A 25,811-nucleotide genomic window follows, 5' to 3' on the forward strand; every position below is an offset into this window, starting at 1 on the left:
AACATTAAATCAGTTTCAACACTTTCAGTTGCCAGAACTGCCTTTTTGCCACTGCCCACATGGTTAGCTAAGTGAAGACTATTTCTGTGTTCATATGTGCGCTTAGCCGTCTCCGGGCTACCGATAACTATCAACCAACTGATTTAATTTTTACATCCCAAGAAAAAAATCAAGTTATCCCAAGAAAATAGAACTTGTAATCCTGAAATATAAAGAAAGTTAAGTTGGGATCTAGAGAAAAAAACTGAAATTATTCATTATCTTAAGAAAACTGAGAAATATAACATATTTAACCATGACCTTTTTGGGATTCTGTACATTTAAGTGAATAATTTACCTTTTCTAGTGTCCAGAATTTTTATTTTGCTCTGTGTTTACTTAAAAAAAAACAAAAACAAAAAAAAAATCAACTTTGCACTTTTTATTCATTTTTTTATTTACTTCATTATTATTATTACTATTATTATTATTATTATTATTATTATTATCATTATTATTATTATTATTATTATTGTAAATATACTTTTTTCTTTCCTTTTTGTTTTACTATGTTTTGATGGAGCAATCTAACTGCAAAAATTTGCTGGAAGGAATTAACATTTTTGTAATGAGTAAATACCATTTTAAGGGACATTATTCATTATTTTGTGAAATTAATCTGTTACTGCGCTGTTTACATTTTTTTTTTCGAACACAACCATTTTTACAGTGCAGTATACACTATAACTTTACAGTTTACAATTAACCTGCAATCTAGCCTTTTTACTGATATATTTGTACTTTGCATCTCAAAATTAAAACCAAGTAATTTTATTATTCTGCTTGGTTAATGATTTTTCATTTTGTAATCTACATAAGGGGGAGTTTACCCTTTTTATTTTTATTTTTTGTAAAAATGACATTCTTTTTGCAACAAATCTTTTACAGAGCACTATATATATTTTTTACTGAGCATTCGTTGTCATGTAAAATCCACATTTATTTATTTTTTTTCCATTTAAAGTTGTATCTCCCTGGGTAATATACTGATGTGCCGTGTCATTAACTGTGTAAAAACCTGTTCCTGCAAAACATTGTTTTTACCATCATACACACATTTAAAATTATTATTTTACTTTTAGGTATTTATGTTTTAATATGCTCATTTTATACCATGTTCTAATTTACAGTGCAGAACAGGCAGAAAGAATCATTGTTAACATCTATTTATTGAATTTTCACACATACAAAAACACACAGAGGCTCATGTTACACTTCAGATCATCATAATAATAGCAGTAATGATAGACATATATAATAATAATAACAATCATAATAATCATACGCTGTTCAAATGATCGTAATAACAATGTTACTTTATAGTCATACAATTCTCCATAGACATATTTTAGTTTCAGTGTAAATAATATTCATATAGAGATGACATTCTAGCTCGGGTCAAACAGGGAAAAGAATCACTTTGGAGTTAAAATGAGGTTATAATGCAGATAACTCACACACACACTCGCAGACACACACACACTACAGTATGTATGTACATTTGGAGATAACACCCAGTGTCGCACAGCGACAGTGTGTAACTTTGTATTCATAGAGTGTGACGAGGCTGTGATAGACTTTGAATTTAAGTGTTTTTGGTTCATAAATAACTTTTCTCACAATCACACACTTTCTAACGTGAGCTTCTTCCTGTGAGCAGCAAAGAAACATACACTTGTGTTATTTCTCTAACAAAGACATTGGTCAGACTTCAGACTCGCACACTGAATGATCCAGGAGTTTGTTGAAAAGTAACAGACGTGTGTTTCATCTGCCGGACGTTAAAGAAAACCTCCTTAATGAAGTGTTTTTCTGAGTTAAAGTTATTTTGTTTATTTGTCCTGGGATCTGAGGTTGTGTAATTCTGTGATAATACTGTCTCTGTGCTGGGTCAGAGGAAGTTCTTGATGCTCACTGACCCTCTGCTGAATGTCTCATTGTGTCATAATGAAGACCGGACAAAAACGCTCACAAAGAAAAAAAGAAAACGCTGGTTTAATTTGGCCTGTGATAAAGCTGGGATCCTTTCTTACAGTAAATGTTTTGCAAACTGCTGAACTCTGCAGATGTCTAGCTTAGTTTTTCATGCACATGTCAGAATGAAAGAGCAGTTAGCGTCTTTCAATCCCAGAGGATTCACGATCATTATGACCCCGAGGGAGGAGAGCAGAAGAGAACCAGTGAGGGTGAAGTCAAGAAAACAGCCTCCATCCCTGTCTGTAAGATGCTCTGTAACACCATGGGTATTATATTCAGAGCAAACAGGAGCAGTGTTGAGTTTGCCCTTTTGCTGATAGTTAAAAAATGTGTAGCAGCAGGTGAAGTCAGGCATCACAGATGTTACAGTTGACTCTGCTGAGGCGATACATTGAGTTTGTAGCAAAGTTTCATAAATCTTTTGGGTCTTTAAAGGGGGAAAAGGCACACCCATGACGCTCAAACACAGGATAGCACCTTAATGTGAATGTTCGACATGTTTTGATGCACAGAAGATGATTTCTGGGTCGATAGCGTGAAGAAGCAACAGTTTCCTCAAACTGAGAACACAGGCTAAATGCTCAGCTTCATGTCTTTGGTCTGGACTGAAATGACTCTTCTTCTTTTAATTTGGTAAGAAACTTTTTTTTCTCCGCCTAATCACTCAAAAGTAATGTGACCACATTTTATTTGATCAAATCTTGAAAAATCAGTTGTCAGACTGGAAATCGGATTGTCGAATCTTTTTTTTTTAATCTGTTAGAAACCTCTAGTTTCTGTTTTTCAAACTTTTTGAGGTTTTAGAAAACTTTGGACCAAAAAGCAGGATAATCCTAATTCCAGCAGAGGGCTGGATTAAGGCAGGATTACAGGAACTAAATGTTATAAAATAGCTCAGAAAAAAACATTATGGTGAATTTAAAGTTGTTTTTTTTTAATGTTTAAAAGTTTGACTTTTTTCTCTTTAATCAATTGCTATGGGGACAAAGCAATTAGGTAGATGCTAGAATGGTGGCCCTAAAGGTGAACTGCACAAAAATCTAGGGAGCACCAAAAGTATTTATCAATACAAACAAACACACAAAAAATGGAAAAAAAAATCAACAACAAAAAATGTTGTTTTGGTTAAACAAAAACATTTCATGACTTAAAAAAATAATAAATTAAAAAAACAATAATTTTACCGCACCATTTTAAAAAATGAATATTTTGTGGATACCAGGACCATAATAAATGTAAAATTTAAGCCAAACAATTCAATTTCTTCCCCAACAAAATGTTAAAATAAAATAACTTAAGTTATTTGAATGGATTTCACAAAATTTAAAAATTAAAATTACAAAATATTTAACTTTGTCATTAACAAAATTTCATGTATGTAAAAAAAAATGATAAAGGAACATAATTTTGTTTTTTTTTTGGCAAATTTCTGTTTTCTGTAATTATAATTTGATTTTTTAAAAGCTACATAATTCTTTTTCCCATTTTGTGACATACTTATAAAGTCCTTTTAAGCTATGTGTCATGTATTGATACATTCAAACTTATAGCCATTCAAGAAAAAAACAGTGCAATTCATTTTTGGCATTCAAGGTTGTTTTTCCTTTTTTTTTTTTTTTGGAGATAATGTTTGGGCTGTTGACCTTTAGGGCCATTAATCACTTGGGTTGAAATTATTCACACAGTATATTAACTTTGAAAGAGAAACCTGTGTAGGAATTGGATTTTGTGTGGGATTTGGCGCCCCCTGTGGACAAAGTATGGACAACACATTTAGGATGCTGTTGCCAAAACACGACATCACAAAAACCTCTTGGTGCATCATCGTTTCCTGTAGGACACAAACATTTCTCTCAGGTTGTGAAAAGCCTCCAAAGAACTTTTTAAAGCAAAAAAAAAAAGATTCATTTTCCTCCTTTCTGTCACAACTATACATCAAATAAAACGAACAATGTTGAACTCTCATTGAAAAACTCTGCACGTCAATAACTTATTTATCTATACACGTCTCTGCAATAGATCATTTCAATAACAAGATTACAAAACTACCAGGATTCAGTCGACTACGGTAAAAAACCCAGAAAGAAGCGAGCTGCTGTAGCACCTTATTCCAGCAGCTTCACAGTCATCATTTTCAACACGCTGCAACACACACGAGTTTCTGTTTTTATAATACACCATCCACGGCTCTGTCTTCATCTCTTCATCTTTAAGAGCTGCACCAAGGCTTTGCTTCCAGTAAAATTCATATATGCAGAATATTATTACTTTTTTACAGACAACACAGGAGGTTCACAGGAGCGAAGCGGATAAGAAAAGCATCTGAACACAGACGAGGAAACTATAGCTGAGTCCAGAGATCACTTCAGCTGCTGAACAGTTTCATTCATCCACCCCTTCACACACATCCATCACACTCACACACATCCATCACACTCACACACAGAGGATGACCTCATGCTCCCCCTAGTGTTCTACATGTGTAAAGATGTTCAGGAAAAAGAAATGTACAGAATATTTGAAGTTTTCAAAGACAGAACCATAATGATGGAAATGATAGGGAACACATTTTTTTCTACATTGACTCATTTGCAAAACAGATTCCCACTCTTCAGTAGATGCAGTTCAATGTTTCTGTTCAAAAAGCTTATTTGATTTCTTGTAGTTACATAAAAGGAGCATTTTTCATCTGTATCTGTGCTGAATATGAAGCTGCAGGCTGTTAGCTTAGCTTAGCTAAATCAGAGGAAAACAGTTCCTGTGAGTCTGTGAGGGTTGAAGTGCTCAAGTCTTGAAGTAGAACTGAAGATAGAGAACATGGCTCAAATTTCTTTACTGATACAGAACATTATTTTGTTTTTGTGAGCTTATATTGTTTTGTAGCCATCATGTATGTATGCGTGTTCACATGCGGCCTTTTTTTTTTTAGCAATAGTTCCTTCCAGGATGACAACACAGTTTAGATCCTGCAAGGCTTTTACACCAAATTTAAACAAAAGCAGAGTTTGATACGTAATAGAGCCGGAGACAGACTCAAAATTAAATAAAGTCAAAAAAACTTTGGCTGGGGAAAGGTGAAGACTGAAGATGTTTGTTTGGTTGCGATTTTGATTAAAAACAGGCAAGTTGTAGGAATTTGTAGTGATCCAGCTGTATCAAAACATAATCAGGAGCCAGCTCATCCCTTTAATACCTAGGTTGCTAATTTCTTCCACCTCCAAGATTTGCTCATATAAGGTGGTTTTGAGTTTTTATCAACCCAAAACTGAGCATAAAAAGTGGCGTACGCCAATTTCCGTAGCTTCATAGTGCATGGCATCTCCATATTTCATCAAATGTCTCAGTAGCTTTAGTTCTCCTTTGAGCTTGTTCCACAAAATCCTCAGGTAGCGGAGATTCAGTTTGGGACTCAGACTTTGATTTGTGGTTAAGTGATGTCAAAACTCATCCCATTGGGACATAATCTGGCCACCAACACGCCAAAAGTCCACATTTTAACACAGTTATGTGCTAGAGAACGCCTTGTGCTTGTAAAACCTCTACATTTGTTTTATTTACATTCAAAAAATCAAATCCTGGTTCAGTACAGGAGCTCTGGACGTGTTGGTGGACAAATGTCTCAACTTTGCTGAGCTAACCCAACCTAAGCTAAGCTAAAGCCAGCTTCATATTTAGAATAGAGGTAAGATCTTGATCATCTCAAGGTCTTCACATTTCACCTGATGATCAGGATATTTCTCTGCAGGATTTCTTTCCATCCCGTCAGGTACAGACTGCTCCTTGTTTTGATGTTTCGTCCTGCAGTTGGTCCATGTGTTCAAGGTTTAGGCATGATAAAGGCATGGCTCAGCGCTGGACGGGGCCGCTTGCAGAGAGACGCAGGGTCAGTCGGGCAGCAGGAGAAGGAGGAGGAGAGGGGTGGGTGAGGGTGGGATCATAGTTATTGGCTGGCTGTATGAATCCTGGAAAACCCTGGAGAGGTTTTCCATACATTCAGGAGAGCTGGAGAGTCTTTAGCACACAGAGCCGGTGGGATCTGGCTCCCCGGGGGTGTAGAAATCAGGGATGGGGAGTCCAGTGTGCAGCGTAACCTGAGGAGAGACACATTTACATTCAAATGAATGAGTCAGTAAATCCTGGTGAAGGTGTTTCTGCCTGCAGGGGGAGCTATTGAGCTGTTTCCTCACTGAGTGTTTCTTCTCTGCCTTATTCGCCCAGAAACAGCAATAAAAATGAGAGAAGTAGCTGAGAGCAACCAGAAATTCAAAGCTGCTAAGTGTTGTTGAGTCTTTGAAGCTTTCTCTTTCAAGGTTTAATCCTCGGAGTCCGTATTTGTTCATCTTAAGAAAGCTCTTTTAATAAATAATGACTGCTCTGCAGTGATACTTTATTAACCTACATGTTAAAGGCTCCTGTTTGTGCCTGCAGCGCTGCTGGGGGAGGAATAATCTCAAACTCAATGAGCTGGTTTGAGTTTAAAAAACAGCACCACCCGGAGCTGTTTGAAAGGCGTGCTTCTCGATGTAATTAGAAATTAAATGTGACTCTGGAAAGTCATTTAAATGCTGTTTAAGAGGAACACGATAGCTGCAGGAAATGCTTTGATTTTGCACAAGAAGTGCAGATTTATCTTGATAAGGAGAGCTTCATTGAGTGTTTAAAGTTCATTAAGACGTTTTTAAAATCTTTCCTTTGACTTGAGGAAGCTTTCAAAAGGTTGGAGACAATCTTTTTCTGGCTGTTCAGGCTACAAAGTCTTCCAGGGTGTTTGAATATATCAGGTAAATCAGACCTCACTTACTATACTGCGATACATTTGAGAAAATGTGTCTTCGATTTTCAGTGAGAAATTAAATTCATGCACAAGTTTATTTGAAAGAAAAACAGAGAAAATATTTGTACTTTTACAAAAACCTTACTTAAATAGTTTTATGAACTCATACCTGGACGTTTCGGTTGATGCTGATAGCCGGGTAATAGGTGCCCTCAAGGCCCTCGAAAGCCACAGGACCCTGCTGCTCGTCATTGAGGAGGAAGATGAGGATCCCACGGGTGAAGTCCAGCAGAACTCCTATCGTGGAGCCTTTGGCGATGCCTCCATCCGTCCTGCATCGACACACACACAAGTAATAATTAAGAGTAGGCCTGGGACGATAGTCAATAAATTAATTAATCGTACAATAAATGAAATGAACTCAATAGTTTTGCCAGCCTCAATATATCACCATTTGTACGTGTGTTTGTTTTCCTCGTCTCTCATCTCCAAACAGGCTGGATGAGTGAGAATTTACATGGACACACAAAGTGTAGTTGGTTACATCACAAAACGAATGCTGCCCTTCAATTCAGGTTTTTATTCAAGTGCAATTTTTGACTGAGAGCCCATTATATATTGTTTTTTAATTGTTTTTTTTTTAAGATATTTAAACATTGATATTCCAATTAAAATAGTGAAAAATAATCATGAGAAATAAAATTTCATTGTATTTGAAAGTATGTACCAAATTATTATGATATATTGTTTTTATATTAGTGGCAAATTTGGTCTCAAAATTATACTGTTAATAATATTGTTTTGTCAATAATTGTGGAACAGGCAAAATTTGTTATCAGCCCACGCCTACTTAAGATCTATTTTTGTTTGTGTATTCTCCTGCAAAACATCTGACCAAACAACTTTTAACTCCTCTGAGGCAACAATTTTAAAACAATTCACTTCAAGTTTAACATTTTCTGCTTCAACTGCAACTCAATAAGAGTTTGGATTTTATGCAATATGTTGATATAAACAGTTTTGAAGCCTTTGTTTTATAACATTTCTGATGCTTTATCTAAAATACTTCTTTTTTTGTTAATAAAAAAGACATGTTCATTTTGAAATTTGATGCCAGCCATATGTTTAATAAAGTCTGGATTATCCCCCCCCCCCCAAAAAAAAAAAAAAAATAAATAAATAAATTAAATAAATAATAAAAATAAATAAATAGATAAATTAAACAAAATAATAAAAACATCTAAAGATAAAAAAAACAGCTGGAAGAGAACCTTGGCCAGTCCTGCATTTAAAAAAAAAACAATATGGCTCTGTAATGGAAGTGACTGCATGGCCTCAAAAACCCTGTGTGTCAACCACATACCCAGGTTCAAACTGCACCAGTGGCGATTGCGAGTGAAGACTGCAAGGGAAGCTCAGCTTCCCCCAAAATGTTCCTAAAAAAGTGGTGATATGTGCTGCTGTGTGTACATTTTATTGACAAAATATGCGCTAGAATTCCTTCATCTTTTGTTCAGAATCAGCTACCTATTACAGGTAACTGGCTCCACCTCCTTCTCAGTCATCCCTGCAGCGTCTCAGCGCTTCAACACATTCGGACGCTGAGCGTCTTCTGACTTCAGTGGGGAAGCATAGAGTGGGTTGTTCCACTGTGGAAACTGGACTGTCATTGGATAAACACTGGGCTTTGTCCCGCCCTCGGACATTCAGCCTCTCTGGGGGTCTATGAGGCAGTGGGCTGGCCTGGATGCTGGGCTTCTACATGATGATTGGATGATCTGTCTGTGGCTGAATCCCTTTTTAAATGACAGTGAAATGAGCCAGTCAGCGATCTTGAAGTATAGCCTACTACCAGAGCCTCTTCTCAGTTGTTCTGGACTGATCTGGAGGCTTTATCAATCCCCAGCGAGTTTACCTTTCTTAAAAACAACGAGTGTTGAGAGAACACTGGTAAAGTCCCTGGAAAAAACGCCTGGTGGGTACGACGGTTACAGATCATTTGCTTGAAAAGGAACGGAGGGTTTAAATAAATAAACAAATTTATGATGTAGGCCGGAAAAAAATGAGCTTCCCCTACCTGACTGACCAGCAGCCGCCACTGAACTGCACCATTCAAAGTGGAAGCCAGATATGAACATAAACCAGAAACACTCGAGACTTCTCTAGACCTCAGCCTGTTATAGATCGACTGAGGGTCTAAGGAACCAGGATCTGACATTCCTTTGAAAATCATGGACGTTGTGGGGAGCACCTGGCCTGCTATCACCTCACAGGTACGAGGTTGCTGGAAATAAACCACCTGACGTTCTCACCTGTTGGTGTGTGAGTTGTTGTGCATGAACCACGAGCGGTTGTTGTCCACATACATCGCCCAGGCCTTGTCGTCCTTCCCCAGCATCACATCCTTCAGGACGTCACCCCGAGCGATCCCGAAGGCCGGGTCGGGGTGGTTGTCGTAGCGGTCAACGGTCATCTCCCAGTAGTGAACGCCACGGGAGAAAGAAGAGTTACCCATCACCACCCTGTCGTCGTAGCTGTTGCACGTCACCGTCAGGTTGTCGTTGGAGAGGATGATGTCCGGGTGAGCCGAGGCCGTGTCGAAGGTGAACCAGGCGACTGTGCATGGACACGGAAACAGCGGCCACATGTTTGTTTAGCATCAAAGTGTCAGTGTGAGTGTGAGCGAGTGAAAGGATGATGATGTTACTGAGAGGACATGAGAGTGGAGGCTGCAGGTTAGATGAGGAGATGAGAAACTGTAAAAAACATCTTAATGAGGAGAATGACAACCCCTGAGAGAAACAAGATGATTCATGATCAATTTAATGACCACTTAGTTATTTCTTAACATCACTTAACTTCTAAACTTAATCTTACTTAATCCTAATTATCTCACAGACTCTCTCAGCTACTTTGGCTCAATCCCTTAATGATGGTTTTCGATTTCTACAATTTTAAAAAGAAGTAAAACAGCACACTATTTTTAAATGATAAAAACACATCTGTTGGAAAATCCCTTCTCTCTTTCACACTCTCTGAGGCTGGTTACACACAAGACTGTTTTACGCCAGATTTAGGGCTCGGTTTACCTCCCCCAGTAATGGAAGGTGTGGCCTGATTCAAGGCTCCTCGTAGCTAATTTATTTGTCCAAATAATCCTCAAATGTGTGGAGTCAACAGAACTATTTTGATGCCCCTGACCGAGTCAAAGCCTCTCTGATCTGGAATCGTAAATACTGAACATGTTTAGTGTTTAAGATTCATGACTCCAAGGTCAGACTGGAAAGTGTCACAAACTGGATGTTACAGCAGACAAGAATTGCAGTGAACGTAAATAAATCTGACCCAAGAACCCAGAGGAAAACTGATAAAGAAGAGCAGCTTGTGGCATTATTTACCCAGTTTCTTGTCTTTTTCTTTTTTCTTTTTGTTTTTGGATGTGAATCACTGCATTTGGGTGCTTTTTGACTTCTCAACAAACCAGGGACTTCTTGAGGAACTACATGCGTTTTCAACCACAGGAACCAGGGTATGAATTTAGTTCTGGGGTAAACTGATCTACTCGTTGAAATGTTCCTGCCTGGGTGACAGTACTTTCCAGAAGTCCAGGAACTATGGCGGGCACAGCATAGACTGTATATAGAGTGGACAGTGTGGCTCTGCCATTTACCATTGTACGGTTTTGAAGCCAAAATGCCCCTGTCACAGGCGCCACCATTGGTAGCAGTTGTGCAGCCAGAGTGGTAGAGGTACCCAGAGAGAATCTGAATGGGGCCGAGTGACAAAAATCAAACATTTTTTTCCTTTCGAGAGTCTAATCTCTTCTTGGCTCTCCCTCCTGACATATTTTACAATCAACAACCTAAAGCCTAATTTTTAGCCTCTTACAACTAATAAAAACTTTTTTTTTTTCAGAAAAAAGAGGACCTGAATACAAGGCAGCCAAATAATATCTTCAAATCATCACGATTGGATATGAGAAACCTTCAGCCAGGTGAAGTCTTTTTTTTTTTTAAAGTTTGACCGCAGCCCATCTGAAATGACTGGGGAGATGAATTTTTTTGACCAACACTGCATCCAGTCACCAGGGGGAGCAGTTTTTGTTGCGACCTCACTTAGAGCCGAGCAAAATGGCGCCCATTTTTTCACAGTCTATGGCGTAGATCCTGTGAGGTGAAACTACCTGATTGGTGGAGCATCCACCAACTGTCTGGCAGAGTGTCCCAGTGATTCCCAAAGCCATTTTTGAAAGATGGTCTTTGTTACTCTGTTACTGCCCTCTACTGATCTGGCAATGTACTGCAGTAAACTTTTTTTTACCTAAATTGGTCATTGACCTGGTTTTAAAGATCTACATGGATCTTTGGTTCTTGCTGGAAATGCAGATAAACAATGGGCCACAGAAACCATGTAGTCTCTAGGAATATATAACCAGGAACCAGAGCATGTGAGTGCAATGTAAACTTGGTTAAGCGCTGGGCGGTAATAGACTGTGTTTTTTTCAGAGTACAGTCTCCAAAAATGTCAAAACTGGTTATAATCTAATAATTGTTGAGTGTTTTTTGAGACATTTTAGAGACATTTGTAAGTCTCCTCTCTTCTTTCTGCTCATCAAAAGAGCAAACTGTAAAGACCTGGGGAAGTTTTGTGTGACTTTCTGAGTAAAATACCTTAAAAATTGAGCCAAAGCAATTGAGAAAAACTGTGATTACTATGAAAGTAGGTAACTTGTTATTATTCAAAGCTCAGTCAGCCAGTCTGCAGATTTAAAGCGTGGTTTGTTTTGCTTTTAGTTACACTGCTTTATTTTTTGCTCAAGGTGATCTGGTAAAGTCAAAGCTGCATCAGGCCCAGAGAAAAAGAAATATCTGAGCCCTCACTGCCATGTGAGCTCGTGAAACTAACGACACTGAGAGGAAAAACTAGTTTTGCAGACTGTTTGACTCGGGTTAGAGCTACAGCGCTCTGTACAGAGAAATATGTCGAGTAGCAGATGGGTTGTTTGCACTTTTTATGGGCTACACACATCTGTCAGGTGTCACTATCTGCAGTCAAGTTTCATCACATAGCTTTATTTCCCACTGGAAATAAAACCAGGTCCTTTATCAAACCTGTGCTGAACCTTTAATAAGTGCAGCCCACAGAGCAGCAAACTGCCCACCTGCTGGGTCGGGGGGTGAACACGGCACTGATGGAAGGAGAGGAGAGGAAACATTCAGCAATGAGAGCGGTTCATACCTGTGCCTATAGACTGAATATCGCATGGAGGGAGTCCAGCTGTAAATGTGACATGAAAGGGGAGAAAAGAAAGGGAGAAAGCAAAAGGGGAGAGGAGAGCAAAGCGAAGCAGTGAGGGGTGGAAGAGGAGGAGGAGGAGGAGGAGGGGAGAAGCAGGTTTGATCAGGGAAGCTGGTTCAACACAGAGGCCAAAAACACCAGAGAGAGAATCCCCCAAAACAAAAGTAAAAAGTCCTGGAAACAAATCAGAGAGAAAAAGAACAAGCAAAGAGAAAACAAAGAGGAAGATGGAGGAATTCACACGTTTCTATCTGTCCAAACAAAACCAGTCTGCTCAGGGTGAAGTGTGTCTCTTAGATCACCAGATCTGGTCCACTCAATGAAGACAAGCTTCCCCATCTATGCAGAGCAGCTTTAACTAAAGGGAGAGCAAGCACGTGGGAGGATTAACACAAACCAGCTGCTACTTGATGTACCTGGTTTTAAAAAGCTCAAACAAACCCTTCAAACAGAATTCACATCCCGCTGCGACTGTTCGGGGTCAGAACATCGCGATCAGATCATTCAGAGTCGCTGTTATCAGTCGTGTGTGAAATGAAAAATAAAAGAGGACGAGGGCGTTTGATGGATCTTAATTAAAGACTCAAACTGGATGGTTTTCATTTGGAAATGAGACAAACTTTTACCAAAGAGGACGCCAAATAAATCATCATTTTACAAAAATTTATAAGAACTCTCTCTTCTGAAGATTTCAGGCTTCAGTCGTCAGATTTTTTATATCATCTGAGGTTTTTCTTTTTCTTTTTGGTGTTAATGAACTCAAAATCTTTGAGATAAAAGAGGAAAGTGAGCTGACTCATCCATACACATGCTGTGACAGCAGCAAAGAAGATCAAGTTTTATTAGGTTTACTGAAAACTTTCCCTGAATATTGACTCAAACACACTGAATTCTGTTTCAAGAGTTTGTTTTTCCTTAACGATAACTTAAAGTTAAATCTAATTAACGGAGGAAGAGATGATGCTTGACGTACTCTCAGAGGTCTGCATGATCAGAGTCTTGCTGTACTGGCCCACTCCACTGGCATTAAAGGCCTTCACTCTGGATTTGTACGTGCTGTTGAAGTGGAGGCCGTCCACGGTGCAGATGGTCTCAGACCCCACGTACACTTCCTGTAAAGAGAAAAACCGAGCGCGTAGTTATGACACAGAAACAGACAGACAGTGCTGTTCTTTCACCTTTTGAAGGAGTGTCTCTTTTGGAAACTGGCGGCGAGAGTAGTAAAGCGAAGGTTTGAGTTTGTACAACCTAGCGTGGGCGAGGCAGCCCACACTTCAGTATAAATAGACACGGGGACACAACTCGCGGAGCTCAGCATGTAGCTGCGTTGGCAAACCTGAATGAGTCAGTGAGAGGAGGGAAAGAAATTTAGTTTAAGAGTAATCTGACAAAGGTGAGATGAAATAAAGTCCAAAGTAAAGAAAGTTTGGGTTGATTATGTTGATACAGTTAGCGGCTTTTACATGTTGCAGCTTCACCAATATTTCCCACGAATTCAAAACAGAACTCCAAAGAAAAATCACTAAATGTAGATCAAACTGGGTTTCATGGGCACTGCTTTTTTCTGAAAATGTCACCAGACATGTCTCAACTTGAGAACTTGGAGCTTTCAGACAAACTCTGCAATTTTGTGGATTGATAACAGGCAGACCGTTTATGGTCTCTTCCCTTAATACTCTGCTGCTCGCGTCCAAAAACAGTCTCAGTAATGTTGTTTGAGCCAGACCAACCATTTAAAACACCAAAATATCAAAAAATGATGAGCAGGTTGCTCTGAAGAAGCGGTACTTTGGCATTTGGCAAAAAAAAAAAACCAAGTCGGTTTTTTTTCCAGAAATGAAGAATAACAATCGAGGCCCCCTGCCCTACCATTTGCCTATGTGGAAAACCAAAGCTTGAGGCAGGGGGAGCACACCCCTCCCTTTTTCATGTGCAAACATTAAAAGTCTGAGGCAGGGAGAGCACATCCTCTCTTGTTATCATGTGCAAACACTGAAATCCAAAGGCAGGGAGAGCTACAAGATGAATAGAGAGCTCCCTGGCCTAACACATGCCTCTGGGAAAAAGATCAAAGGTAAGGCAGGGCGAGCACATCTTCTCTCTTTATAATGAGCAGACATTAAAACCCTGAGGTAGGGTAGGTAGAAAGAGCACATGTCTTTCTCTTTCAGGTATAAACACAACAAGACTGAGACAGGGAGAGCACATCTCTCTCTTTTATGAGCAAACATTAAAACTCTAAAGCAGAGAGAGCACATCTACTTTAGATATCATGTGCAAACACTAGCATACTGAAGCAGGGAGAGCACATCTCTTATCTCTTTTATGAGCACACATTAAAATTCTGAGGTAGGGAGAGCACATCTACTTTAGTTATCATGTGTGAACACTAAAAGACTGAGGCAGGGAGAGCACATCCTCTCTTGTTATCATGTGCAAACACTGAAATCCAAAGGCAGGGAGAGCTACAAGATGAATAGAGAGCTCCCTGGCCTAACACATGCCTCTGGGAAAAAGATCAAAGGTAAGGCAGGGCGAGCACATCTTCTCTCTTTATAATGAGCAGACATTAAAACCCTGAGGTAGGGTAGGTAGAAAGAGCACATGTCTTTCTCTTTCAGGTATAAACACAACAAGACTGAGACAGGGAGAGCACATCTCTCTCTTTTATGAGCAAACATTAAAACTCTGAGGCAGAGAGAGCACATCTACTTTAGATATCATGTGCAAACACTAGCATACTGAAGCAGGGAGAGCACATCTCTTATCTCTTTTATGAGCACACATTAAAATTCTGAGGTAGGGAGAGCACATCTACTTTAGTTATCATGTGTGAACACTAAAAGACTGAGGCAGGAAGAGCACATCTTCTATCTATTTTATTACCATACATTAAAAGCCTGAGGTAGGGAGAGCACATCCATGCTTCTTATTATGTACATGCAATCAAACCCTAAGGCAGGGAGAGCACACTTCTTTTTTTCTTTTATGTGCGTGTATTTAACACCAAGGATAGGGTAGGATCAGCAAAGACCCCTTTGTACAGAATAGAGTGAGCATCAGTGACAATACACATGACACTGATAAAATCGGACACAGCAGAAAAGGAGGAGCTGGGGTGGAGGTGGGTTTTAAAGAGGTTAACAGGTGAAGCAGGAAGAGTAGGCAGGGTAAAAAAAAGTTTAAACAGAACGAGCATTTACAGTTTGTCTGTTGTGGGCCAAGCTTTAAGTGGCTCAGTTTAGGCAACGAACAATATTTGACAGTTTTTGGCCACTGCCTGCAGAGATCCACTGAAACAACTTTAACATTTTTGTTTCTTTTTATTAGACCCTAAATTTGCAACAAAAGGTTGATCTGATTGTTGTCAGACTCAACAGGTCAGGAACTTTACGTGCTCAGAGGTCACTCTCAGATTTCCTTCGTTATTGTGCTGAGAGGATCGTTGGGAGGTTTAAGTTGCTGTTATAACAAAGCCGGGGCCTCCGCCTATAGAGCAGTGAAGGAGGTTTAGGTGGATGGGTTACATGCTGGGGGTATGAATACTGCTTTGATGCCAGATCACGCTTCCTGTAGGATCATCCCAGCTGACAGCTGCATTACAGAGCCTTTCTCCTGACGGCGTCATTCAATGCCTCCCTACAGCGTGTCACATGACTCTCAAGTCACACAGAGCCGTGCAGTACGGCCATCACACATACAGTCGAGGGATTTCAGCGACAATGAGCTGCTTTCACATTCCCCTGGCTGAGCTGGTGTCCTCCCTGGCACCAGCTGAAGGAGTCTTTGTGGAGAGGGAGTGGGGGGGGTGGTGTTCTGTAAAGGTGAGTTATTACTCAACTGGTCCTGTTGTGCACTTTTTGTCTTGTGATTTAAATATAATCTCAACAAGAACCCCCTACCCACTACTCACTATGGGACTTTACGAGTGAAACTGTTAGCATTTTAATAAAGCAGCCATAAATCCTCACCAGCAGAGCTATAATAAAGCGCCTACAGGGGGGGGAAACATACCCTGAACGGCCCCATGTTCCCATCGTCGAGCTCCAGGATGTATCCATCCACGGCGATGGTGGAGAGTGGTGGCTGTTTCCATGACAACGTGGCGCTGTTGTTCTGAGTGCAGCATTCCTCTAGCTGGAGCATCGGAGCAGCTGGGACTGAGAAAGGGGAGGAGAAAGCAGGACAGGTTAGAGGAGAAAGCAGGAGGCACGTGCACACACCTTGCCCGAATTTTATACATCTGCAATGCGTTCTAACATTCTGCAGTGTTCATCGTTTATACAGTCAATACAGCTGCACCCAGAATCATCAACCCTCATTTCCAAATTAGGTTTGTTCATAATTAAGAAACTTGAAACAAAATTGCCAATCCTAACCTATTTGTTCTGGGTCACAGCCTCTAGTTCACCAATATAACTCTTCCTCCAGATGCTCTAAAAGTTTCAGTTTTGTATCATCACTCCTCAGAACAGAATCACCGAACTTCTTTGGCTCATCTATAGGTTTTTTTTTGTGTGCCTGTTGCCACAAAGTCTTTCTGAAGGTCCTTTGTAACCACTAGATTTCTTGCTCTCTATGAAACCTGAGATGATGGCTTCTCTTTCTGCCACCTTCAGGTAGCAACTGCGTGTCAGACTTTAAACTTTCTACCTATGCTTCCAGTTGTAATTTAAGGAACAGTCAGAGACTCTTTTTCTTCCATTTCCATAAACAAGGCAATGATCTAAAGATGTGTACAATGTCAGATAAATCCTATGCAACCACTGACTGTATATAGAATGGACAGCATAGCTTCGTCATTTACCGATGTATGGTTTTGAAGCCAAAATACCCCCCCCCCCCCGTCACAGGCGCTGCCATTGGCAGCCAGAGTCTGTGCAGTAGAGGCTATGGGGGACCCAGAGAGACTATGAGTGGAGCCAAGTGACGAAAATAACAATAATTTTTCCTTTCTAAAGTCTAATCACTTCTTGGCTCTCCCTCCCGACACATTTTACACTCCCCTCAAAAAAGCCTAATTCTTAACCTCTTATAACTAATGACATCAAAACTTTTCAGAAAAAAAAGGATTTCAATAAAAGTTAGCCCAATAATATCTTCAAATCACCACAACAATCAAATGTGAGAAACATTTCTGTGAGGTGTACAAATTTTTTAAAGTTTCACCATAGCCCATCTGGAATGACTGGGGAGATGGATTTTTTGACCTATACTGCAGCCAGTCACCAGGGGGAGCCATTTTTGTTGCGACCTAACTTCAAGCCATGCAAGATTAAGTCCATTTTTTTTTCAGTCTATGGATGCAACAGATGAAGCCTTTAAAACAGAATTTACAAACAGCTGAATGTTTGTAGATTTGCTAATAAACCTTATTTGCTTTGGAGTTTGAATATTTTTGACTGTTGTGAGACAGAAAGCTCCTGAAAGAGGGAGCATATTGCAGCAAGGTTTTTAAGACACTCTAATTCCCCTCTCCTTTACCTTTCATCTGGACAAAGTCCAGCTGGTGGATGGTCTGCAGGAGGGGTCCGCTGTCCAGAGTGAGGTCAAAGTCGCTGGTCATCCTCGGGGTGAGGGTTCCCTTCCCCCACTGACCCTCCGTCATGTGGACCCTCCGGATGAGAGCATCCGAGATCTGAGAATAAAGTCACATAAATGGGTTCATCTGGAGACTCCAGCTGCAGAGGCTTTAGTTGTTGCAGTTTTACACATATGCGCGTCGCTGTACCTGCAGGAATCCACTGGGGTCGTTCTCCTTGATGACCTCCATGCAGTACTCCATCAGCCCCGTGGTCTGACGCAGCTTCACCGTGCAGTGGGAGATCTGATCCCGAACCACCTGGAGGGTAAAAGCAAACAGAGGGAGAGGAATATAAAACACAAGTTCTGCAAGTCAAAGTATGCAGGAGATAATCATATGTTAATCATCAGCCTCTTTGTGTGGTGAGCTGTGGAGCAGAGAGAAATGCACAAAGATGGTTTAATAAAGTGTGAGAGGATAACTGGGCCAAGAATACAAAAGGGACAGCAGGAAGAAGGAGAAAGAAGATGAAGAAAGGAAAGGGAAGAAAATAAAAATAATGCAGAGAGAGAGAAACAGGAGGTAGAAGAAAGCTGCTCACATCGAGATGAGCACCATGATTTCAAAGTGACTGAGTGAGTCATAGCTTTCCCTCCGTCGGCCTGTGCTCAGATCACGGGAGAGGAAGAGGAGTTTGACAGGACTGTCGATCCCGTTACTGACGTTTACAGAAGCAAAGTGACATTTTGTTTTCACACACCGGCTGCGTGAACAGCCGTCAGCACCGGCGGTTGCATCAGAGATGACACAAGATGTAAAACAAACACGGAAGTTTGTAGTTTTCTGTACACAGTTTACTGTTAACATCAGATCGTCAACATCCCAGGGTCTAAAACGAATCTGAACACAACTTCGCCTGGGTAACAGATTTATTCTGAGTTTAAAGAAAGAGTAAAGCTGCACTGGATTCCCGTCATCAAAAACTCCTCACAGTAGCTTTAAAAATGTCTGCAGCATAAACGTCATTGAGAAAATGTTGTTTTGTTCGTCCTCTTTAAAAGTTTTCTGACATTTTGTTCCTGTAATCCAGTCTGAATCCAGCCCCCTGCTGGGATCAGGATAATCCTCAGCTTTTATTCCAATCCCTCTGAAAAGTTTTCAGCACAGACTCCAAGTCTCATCCTGATGCAGACACAAATTAAATCACTTCATTAAATCTGTTTTTTAACCCTTTGTTCTCCTGAACCATCAGATTAAATTAAGGAAAGAGCCACAGGAGAGATTTTTAATCCTTTAAATTACCTCCTTGTATAGAACTAAACATATTAAATGGATTCGATGTGATGTTTGATAGGAGCGAGGAAATTCCCTCCCTCCTGCTCAGCTGATGTCCACACGGCCTCCTGCAGCAGTGTGCAGTAAATGAAGGTGCCGGACCGCCGGTTGCTAGGTAACAGAAACTTCACTGCTGCTATCCAAGGGGCGGCGAGGCTGAATGGAGAGGAAAATCCTCTCTGCAGCCCCTATGAGACCGACAGTATACATGAAGATGGTTTACTGATAAGTGCGGACACAGGGCATCAGTATGCATGAAATATGACACAAACAGGACAGAGCTTGAGATTAAAGAGGGAAGAAAACTGTAAGACCTGAGCTTTAGAGAGGATTAGACCAAAGCCAGGCTTCAGGAAGGCTCATTGAAGAGCATCGAGGAAGAAAAGCATTTTATGGATCAGATATTTAATGAGTGGGGATGTTTTTCATGCAAACAGCGACAAAGAGAATATGAAATGCATCGATTGCTTCTTTTGTTCCTGGAATCCACTAAGCAAGCACACAGCTCTTATGTCTCATGGCTGCAAGTATAAGATGACTCAGACTGAGCTGAAAAAACATCTTTTACATTTTTTATCAGCAGCTTCAAATTTCAGCACCATGGACAGCAAACATACAGTATTTCTTATTAAATTACCACAACTGCAGTTCCTGAAGTGTCCTTAGTTTCCCAACAGCAGCTGTGATCCGAACAGGTTTGATTTCTAACTCTTATCTAACTGATGTGATCAAATAACTAGGTTACATTTAGGGCTGCACCGACGAATCGATAAAATCGCTAAAGATCGGTTAGTAAAAGCGACGACAACATTTTTTGTAGTTTGTCTCCAGTTTGTTTGTCCTCTTCCTTTTTGTCAGATTATTTAGCGGTTGGACACTAGATGAAGGTGCACTACCGCCACCTACTGGACTGGAGTGTAGATTATCTGGGCTGTGGGGCTGTATGTGTCACATGTAAACAGATCAGTGTGGCGGAGGAGAAGCGCCAAGAGATGAAGGAGACAAGTAAACACATGGATACTGGCAGAGCCGGAGAAGCCGTTTGTACAAAAAAATCCAAGAGTCTTGGAAGTATTTCACGCTGAGTAAAAGCACACAGCGTGTTAGCTGACAATGACCTCGGATGTCACGGCAGTACGACTGCAATGATCCAGCACTTAAAACACAAACATATTGGGCTCATCGATGACGAGCCAGGGAGCTCAACGGCGAGGCAAGTAGCTACAAAATCCCACATGCTCTCCTTTTATATGTTGTAAAATCGATGTATGCCTTTGAGGACTCATTTTGTCTATTTATTAAATTGTCACCCCGTTTGAAAACCGTGAAGAGGTCATTAAACTAACGTTAGCATTAGCATTAGCTGCTACAGATAGTGGTAGGGCAGAGGGGATGAACTGTTTGACCTGCAGGTGAAAAGACTGAGGACACATTTTTATTTGTTTGCCTTTTTGGGCCACTAAGTTCTTAATCTGATGACATAACAATATATTTTCTATTATTTTACCCATACTGTTGATTCTGCAAAGTGACAACACATTCATGTCATTTGTTATACTTTATAAATGTAGCATCTGGTCAGTTCTAACTATGTTCAAATATGTTGTTTCTTTGTTTATATTTTTAAGCAGACAATAGTCATCAACTAAAATACCAATGCATGTTTGTTTTTGCAAATTTTACAATTACCTATCATACTTTTTTCTCAGATTCATCGATTAATCTTTAACATAATCGTCAGAGTAATCGATTACTAAAAAAATCGTTAGTTGCAACCCTAGTTACATTATAATCTGCTAAACGGAAGTAGTTATACCTTACAGTCTTTATTTCTCCTGCCCTGTGGCTGCTTCAAACAAACTGCAGAGAAACTAAAACCCTCATAGCAGTAGGGAGGGTCAGTTCAGGCAAAGTCTTGAGTCACATTTTGCCCAAGCTGTCTGCAGCTTCAGCTCCCCGTGGCTGCAGAGATATCTGACTGCTTACAGAAGAGTTGGTGCATTTGTGCCTTCACTCAAATGAACTCTTCCTCTCTGTGTTCAAACCCAATAAATCCAACTCTGACACTTTAAGAGCATAATATCTGTTTGCATTTCACCTTTAGGTAAACATGCTCTCGTTAAGTCCACGTTTTATTCCTGTGATCAATCAGCCAGAGGATGTTGAACCTCTCCTCTCAAACAGTCAGAGCTGATCTCGTTCCAGCTCTGATGATTGGGTCTATATTTCTCTGGCTGACGTCCAAACTCTCCGTGCTGTGTCACGCCGGGAACATCGACTGCAGTGGCCTGGCAGCGCTCCAGGAAGAGTTCCTCACTGCTGTCGCTGCCTGTCCGACAATCAGACTGGCTGTCCCTCTTCTGTACGCGGCCTGAATCACAATCAGAATACAATACACGGGGGGAAGTCTCAGATTTGGTGCTGTGTTTTTTCAGCACTGCAGATGTGGTTTCCAGAAAATCTGCTCGATGACAAGAAATTAAAGTTACCACTTGAAACACTGCTCTGCCAGCTGATCAGCGTACATTAAGTGTTAGACAACAAACAAGTTAAAGCTAAAGCTACAGCTCTGCGCTGAGTTTTAACAGCTAAAGAGGAAGAGACAAAGTCAAGAGAGGGACAAACTCTGTTCAGGTCCACGTCAGAGAGCTGAGCTGCTGTGTAAGTGGGCCACAGTTTCTGCAGCAGCAGAGATGAAGCAGCTCAGGGGCAGAGACTAACCTCGTCCTCTTAGACATATGTGGCTGTCATGGTGATTAAACGCAGCGTCACACAGAGTCACGGCAGCTCAACGCGCTGTGAAAACAGCTCCAAACACAGAGAGGGCAAACTAAACAGAGAGTGGTGCTCAGAGTGACAAAAGACACTTTAATCCTTTTAAAACACTCTATTTAAAGATGCAACAGTTAGTGACAAAACCTGCAATAATACTTTTGCACTCTTGGGGGCAGCAGTAACAAGGTGTAAACACAACACTGACATATTATCAAGCTAAACTCGTTAGCATAAACTCCTTTACAACCTACGTCGATATAAAGATGTGCAAACATTTCAGCGACGGAAACGGTGTTTAGCTCCATTTGTTGGGACAAGTTAGCGTTCTATAAACACTAAATTAAAACCTAAAGCAGAATGAAATGTCTGGTTGTTCTGTGTTCGCTGATCAAAACCTATGGACTGTTGACTCAAGTTCAATCGAGTTCTGACAGGATTACAATCGTTACAGAGCAACTGGTGTTTTGGAGCTAAGGGGGACCGTGCTAACTGGAGACCTTCCATTGAACATGTCAGTCACCACTTAACAGGGCCTCTATTTACAAGCAAATATATGTTAGCTGTTGTCAACTAAACTAGGGGAGCATCGATACTGATCGGTCTTATCGGTTATTGGTGTACCGGTTCCCCCTTAAAGCTGGATTGGTATCGTAAGAAATCCATGTCTCTGATCCTAGAAAAACAGCTTTATGCCTTTTTTTTTTACCAGTGCTCTTCGCTGCTTAATTTGAAGTGTTGCATCTGATGCACTTCTTTTTTTTTTTTGCTGCACTACCAGTCTACAGGGTATAAAAGTTTACATTTGAAAAGAACTTGAGTACATTCTGAAGAATTATTTTGATGCCAAACATTTAAATATTTCATAGTTTAAATACATATTAACTTCAGTAATTACATATGCTCATTTTTTGCCTTGTACTCAAAACATTGCCAGTCTTATCTCGCAGTAGAGCATGCTGGTTATTATCTAACAGTGGTATCAGATCGGTATTGGTATCAATTGATACCAAAGCCCAAGTATCGGAATCTGTATCAGTACCACAAAAGTTGGATTGGTGCATTTCTAGTTTAAACCTGTTAACCAGGTTTGACCACAAATAACCAATATTTACTACAAATAATCAACATACTGTTTTAAATGTGTGTAGTTAATAAAAAAGTTGGTTTTGGGCCGTAGACATGACCAAATATGAATTTAAGACTCAATACAGTGTTTTTATGTGATGTCATCAACTTGGGAGTCGGCCATGTTGGAGGTACTGTCAAAACAGAATGTATCATAGCTTATTGCCGCACTAATAGGTTGGATCAAGAAAAACAAACAGATTTCATGCTCCCAATAAAACTACAGTGTATTATCAAACTATTACCTATGCTAACAAACAATTAAATATGTTATTTTCCTGATATTTGTTGTAGGTTTTTGTCTGGACGTAATTTTTTGGCTCCTTAAACATGAATTTGGTCTCATTCTTAGCCGTCTCGGTGCTCGTCTTTGGCTTGGGAGGGATTCTGGTTAACTGACACATGTTTATGTCACCCATGGTATAAAAAATAAATGTAAGTCCTCTGTTATTTATGATTTTAATATGTTAAATGCTAAGCAGAGTCTCTTAGCAATTAAAGTTTTACAGCAGGAATCGTCCAACAAGTGTCCCTTCTTTTTTGCTCCCTTTTTGGTATCCACAAGCCGCCAGTAGCTGAATGCCCCTTCCTGTTCAAAGCGAGTCTTGAAGAAGTTTTTTTTTCATTACAAAATAACTTCCTACTTTGATTCAAAGCGATTCACAAGGTGAACAAAATCTGCCAGTTTGTGGGTTGCAGGAAATGAAATATTCAAACCAGAGTTGCGATAAAACACATTAAGCTGTTTTGGGTTAAACAGCGAAGCGACTCTCTTCACAATTTATGTTTGATCAGAATTCTTACTGCAGCAGCTTGTCATAAACAAGTTATTTTGCTTCTTCTCAGCTGCATGAGCAAGTCCGCAGAAGCTGCTGCCAGTGTGTGAAGGAAATGATCTGTTTGTGTGGGAGTTATGAGGCCACTGCGGCACCACTGGCCTTGTAACACGCTGTGGCTGCAGTCCTCACCTGTCCCCCTGCAGCAGCAGCACTCGCCGTCATAAAAAATGTAAAAACAGTTTGACATTGTGGATGTGCATAAAGATGATTTAACGATAGTGACACGCCGTAGTAGACTCTCAGCAGAGAGCAGGATACGAGGGGCGGGTGAGGACAGATCTGTGGGAGGAGAGAGATGGTTGGAGGCAGAAGAGGAGAGGAAGAAAGGAGGTTAAGGACCAGATGGGGACGGTTAGAGAGGTAAAAACACAAGCGAGGGAGGAGCAGTGATGAGAAACATTAGATCATACTGATGTCAGGATGAAAGGAGGAGGAATAAAAGGAGTAAAATCACCTCCTGCTGGGTTGTGTGTGTTACACACTGCAGTGACGGTCAGAGAAAGTGAAAAGTGCGATGTCCACAGACACTGAGCTGTCAGGAAGGATCAATGCACCACAGAGGAAACGCGACACAGCAAGAAATCGAATGCAGAAGAAGAAGGAGGTCTGCGAGAGACTCTGGTCTGTCAGTAACGTCTTTATTCAGTCAGTGATTGTGTCATTGTTAAGTATGAAAACTACGGAAGACCAAAAGGGATGAATCTAAAATACTGAAGCTAATCAAACCATCACATCCATCATCATCGGTTTCTCTGCTGCAGATCATAAAACTAAGAAGTAAATTATTGATTTTTTTTCACCCACAGCTTTCCTTAAACTTCCTGACTTTGTCTCCCTGTTTGAGACTTTAACTATGAGGCACCCTGGGGAGCAGGGGACCCCACAGCATCTCTCACAGTCACAGGATGAGCACTCACCAGGGAGGCAAGCAAAAAAATCACTACAGTGGAAACAAAAATAGCCCCGGTGCTGCTGTGCTCATTGAACGACCCGGGCCGGGAGTCCAGAGGACGAAGCATCTGGTGACAAACTTTGTAGCGAGTGGAAGAAGATTGAGTCTGACTCAGTTTGTGATTCACTTTGTGTTTCTCTGATCAGCCTTCAGAAGAATCCGTCATCAGATCTCAGCCGACTCTCTGAGCTCACCGCTCCCCCTCATGAGAAGCAGAAAGAGGGACTGACTGAGTCCCCGCGTTTGATCATTTTAATCAATTTTCCACATCACGTTACAGCTCCGCGCTGGAGCCTAGCTTAGCACAAAGACGACTTTATCTGAAGGAAACAGAAACTGTGGGTTTCTACATTTGGACAAACAGAGACACAACAAACAAGGACACAGATACTGGTACAGGAGCCAGTGGAATTCCCCTACTCCTGGTTTGGATGCTAAGCGAGGCTAACTATGCTAGCTCTGGGTTTATATGTGCAGGCATGTGCATGGTATAACTTTTCTAAATAAATAAAAGTTAATAAACTCCCACCAAAAGTCCCCTGTAAGACTCTTACGATGGTGCTTTCAAGTGTTTGTGGAAAGCTCAGACATCTGAGACCTTGATAAGAAATCCTAACTTTCATAATGACCTTAAAGGCCATGTAAGGACTTTACGAATAATAATAGTGAAATAGCATTTTTTTGTTCCCATAATTCTATTTTTGAAGTCTTTAATCAAATAATCCTGACTTTAATCTTTGAATTCTGAGCAAAAAGTTTTACTGGTCTAATTTCATTAGACTTGATCCTCTTCCCATCATCCAAGACTGTCGGTGACAAAAAAAGAACTTTAAGAGGAAACATCTTCCCTTATTGACCTCTCACAGGAAAACATCCAAAGGTTGTGAGCTTTATTTTATACCTCGCAGTCTTTTAGAAACAAAAATACACTGAAAAAGTTTTTTCCTTTAGTTTAGTCGAAGTGCAGCCAGAATAAAGTGTTCTGAGAGGACTACAGCCCAGCTTCTCGGTCGATAAAGTGCAACAAACATCAGATGGTCCGTGTGGATGTTTGAGTGAAGCAGCTCCTCCATCAGCGCAGAGTGAAAGCTCCCCTCCACCTACCTGTCCTCTCTCCAAATAAACACACAGGGGTCATTTCTTTTCATGTGTGAGGACCTGAATCATGCTTTC

The 25,811-nt window shown here is 40.5% G+C and overlaps 1 protein-coding gene across 2 annotated transcripts in view; it reads right to left on the minus strand.

The window, feature by feature from the left end:
• Positions 1-3,613: 3,613 nt before the first annotated feature.
• trim9 (tripartite motif containing 9) overlaps positions 3,614-25,811 on the minus strand; it is a 44,189-nt gene continuing 21,991 nt past the window's right edge. The window contains exons 4-11 of one of the 2 annotated variants that reach the window (XM_074691597.1): positions 17,820-17,930; positions 17,573-17,726; positions 16,103-16,248; positions 13,062-13,200; positions 12,029-12,067; positions 9,103-9,406; positions 6,960-7,122; positions 3,614-6,107 (exon numbers count right to left, since the gene is read on the minus strand). In XM_074691597.1, the coding sequence (XP_074547698.1) occupies positions 6,030-6,107; positions 6,960-7,122; positions 9,103-9,406; positions 12,029-12,067; positions 13,062-13,200; positions 16,103-16,248; positions 17,573-17,726; positions 17,820-17,930 (1,134 nt within the window). In that variant the 3' untranslated portion in view covers positions 3,614-6,029. The remainder of the gene's footprint in view (positions 6,108-6,959; positions 7,123-9,102; positions 9,407-12,028; positions 12,068-13,061; positions 13,201-16,102; positions 16,249-17,572; positions 17,727-17,819; positions 17,931-25,811) is intronic. The other variant, XM_074691598.1, reaches the window with a different exon arrangement.

The sequence above is a fragment of the Halichoeres trimaculatus genome, unplaced genomic scaffold (genome assembly GCF_033239565.1).
Source record: "Halichoeres trimaculatus isolate MK-OKI-2021-1 unplaced genomic scaffold, fHalTri1.1 fHalTri1_scaffold_17, whole genome shotgun sequence".
In the NCBI taxonomy this organism is placed as follows: Eukaryota; Metazoa; Chordata; class Actinopteri; order Labriformes; family Labridae; genus Halichoeres; species Halichoeres trimaculatus.